Raw genomic sequence first — 2,500 nt, forward strand, 5'->3', positions numbered from 1 at the left:
TAGTGAGGAAGGGAAACAGGGTTTGAAGAGATGGGCATGAAGAAAGATGAAGAATAACATTTTTTTCTATCTTTATTTAAGAACAAATTCTTATTTTCAATGACGGCCTAGGAACAGTGGGTTAACTGCCTTGTTCAGGGGCAGAACGACAGATTTGTACCTTGTCAGCGCAGTGATTCAAACTTGCAACCTTTTGGTTACTAGCCCAACGCTCTAACCACTAGGCTACCCTGCCGCCCCAGGCAGGCAGGGGGTAAAGTGTGCTTCAGCTTTTCATTTAGCCTACAGTATTCCTGCTGGCCCTGACTAAGTGGTGGGGACCCCTGTACAGGGCAACTATATTCTCCCCACTGGCCTGTTGTGTGTGTGTGTGTGTGTGTGTGTGTGTGTGTGGTGTGTGTGTGTGTGTGTGTGTGTGTGTGTGTGTGTGTGTGTGTGTGTGTGTGTGTGTGTGTGTGTGTGTGTGTGTTTGGACTGTAACAGAATTTCTCCAGTCCTCTGGGCCCTGGCGCAAAGCAGAGAATAAATGGTGGAGGTGGCAGGCCTGGACAGAAAAATCAATGCCTGCTTATACAGACATGACACGCCAGGAGCCCCAGCAATCTGTGTGTGTGTGTTCTCCTACATCCTCCCTTCCCTACCTTAGAGGCTTGGTTTCTACCTTTTACCTCAGCTTTGGGACTAAATAACTCTCTTCTTTTCTCCCTCCCTCCCTCGCAGGAAGTTTGAGTGTGATCTGTGCGACCGGTCGTTCAGTGAGAAGTGGGCTCTGAACAACCACATGAAGCTGCATACGGGGGACAAGCCCCATAAGTGTGCCTGGCCTGCCTGCCACTACGCCTTCCTCACCCTGTCTGCCATGAAAGACCACTACAGGACCCACACAGGTGAGCTGCAACACCCACACACGTTGTCTACTGTGCTGCACACACACACACACCTCATGTCACCGAGACACCCACACACACCTCGTATACACACCTGTGATGTGACGCGACCCAATCCCGTCAATAACCACAACGACGTGTGACATTATTGTCTAGTGTACACACCTCGTGTCACCTATACACACAAACCGATACCTTCAGTTAATTACTACATGTCCATACAGGTGAGACACATCCCAGCTTCAGGATACCTACCTACAGTACATACATATACCGAGAGGAAGAATCAGAAATGAACAAAGTGCCTGTTTGGTGTGGCCAGACTGTTTGCCTTAGGTGTCAGTCCGTCAGTCAACCTGCTCCTCGACTCCCTTTTAAGTCAATGACAAAAGCTAGCTTAAGTCAGGACGGCAGGCAGGGGGGCGGGTCTCGGTGTGACAGGCTGAGTGAGCGCTAGCAGGAGAACAGTCCATCCGTCATGCGGGCCCCTCTCGCAGTGGCAAGGCGCCGCCGACATAATTAGACCTTTTTATTTTCATTTGTTTCCCCGAGAACCGTCGTTCGCCGTCAGCCGGGGCCCGACCGTCACTCCGCTCCAAGCACCTAGGTGTCACTTGCTGCGACAGGGAGGGTAGGGGAAGAGGGAGGGGGAGGGAGAGAAAGAGATGGACAGGCAGGCAGGGAGAGAGACGACTGAGAGAGAGAGAGGGACGACTGAGAGAGAGAGACGACTGAGAGAGAGAGAGACGACAGAGAGAGAGAGAGACGACAGAGAGAGGGAGAGACGACAGAGAGGGAGAGACGACAGAGAGAGAGAGAGACGACAGAGAGAGAGACGACAGAGAGAGAGAGACGACAGAGAGAGAGAGAGACGACAGAGAGAGAGAGACGACAGAGAGAGGGAGAGACGACAGAGAGGGAGAGACGACAGAGAGGGAAAGACGACAGAGAGAGAGACGAGAGAGAGAGAGATGACAGAGAGAGAAAGAAAGAGACAACTGAGAGAGAAAGAGACGACAGAGAGAGAGAGACGACAGAGAGAGAGAGACGACAGAGAGAGAGAGACGACAGAGAGAGAAAGAGAGAGAAAGAGCGAGACGACAGAGAGAGAGACTCATGGCCCTGATTAGTGACACCCAGAAAGCTAACTCAATTTACAGCTCCATGATGCAACACTTCTATTAATGGGCAGACAGGGATGGGATGGGGGGGTGGGGGGGGGTGACAGAGGCAGACGTTGCCGTATCGTTGCAATCCCATTCCAGCACACTGGCGGGCTGACACACTCTAAAATATGATCGGCGTGTGTGATCTGTTTGAACGTTATAAATGGGCTCCCTCACAAGGGTGAGCTGCAATACTAATAAAATAAGTAGGAAACTAAAAGTTGAACTAATCGCTCCCGGTGACATGTGGCTGTAAGTAATTGGGGAGATCTTTGTAAGTAATTGGGGAGATCTTTGTTACGTGTCTGGGTCTGGGCTGTGTGTGTAGCGGGCGGGAAGAGGATAGATCGGACCACTGGTAAGGGGTGTTGAGGAAAGTACCGTGGTCCTACGTTTGAGTGTGTGTCAGCATAGATACCCAAGATAATGTAGCGCCCAAGATAATGT

General features: G+C 51.1%; 1 protein-coding gene across 1 annotated transcript in view; it reads left to right on the top strand.

Moving 5' to 3' along the window:
- The window catches only part of LOC129857760 (zinc finger protein 407-like), a gene marked incomplete at its 5' end in the record, with an annotated part of 121,263 nt that overhangs the window by 24,172 nt on the left and 94,591 nt on the right, over nucleotides 1-2,500 (top strand). The window contains 1 exon segment of the mRNA XM_055926302.1: nucleotides 721-887. Within this exon segment, the coding sequence (XP_055782277.1) occupies nucleotides 721-887 (167 nt within the window).

The sequence above is a fragment of the Salvelinus fontinalis genome, chromosome 6, assembly GCF_029448725.1.
Source record: "Salvelinus fontinalis isolate EN_2023a chromosome 6, ASM2944872v1, whole genome shotgun sequence".
Lineage (NCBI taxonomy): Eukaryota > Metazoa > Chordata > Actinopteri > Salmoniformes > Salmonidae > Salvelinus > Salvelinus fontinalis.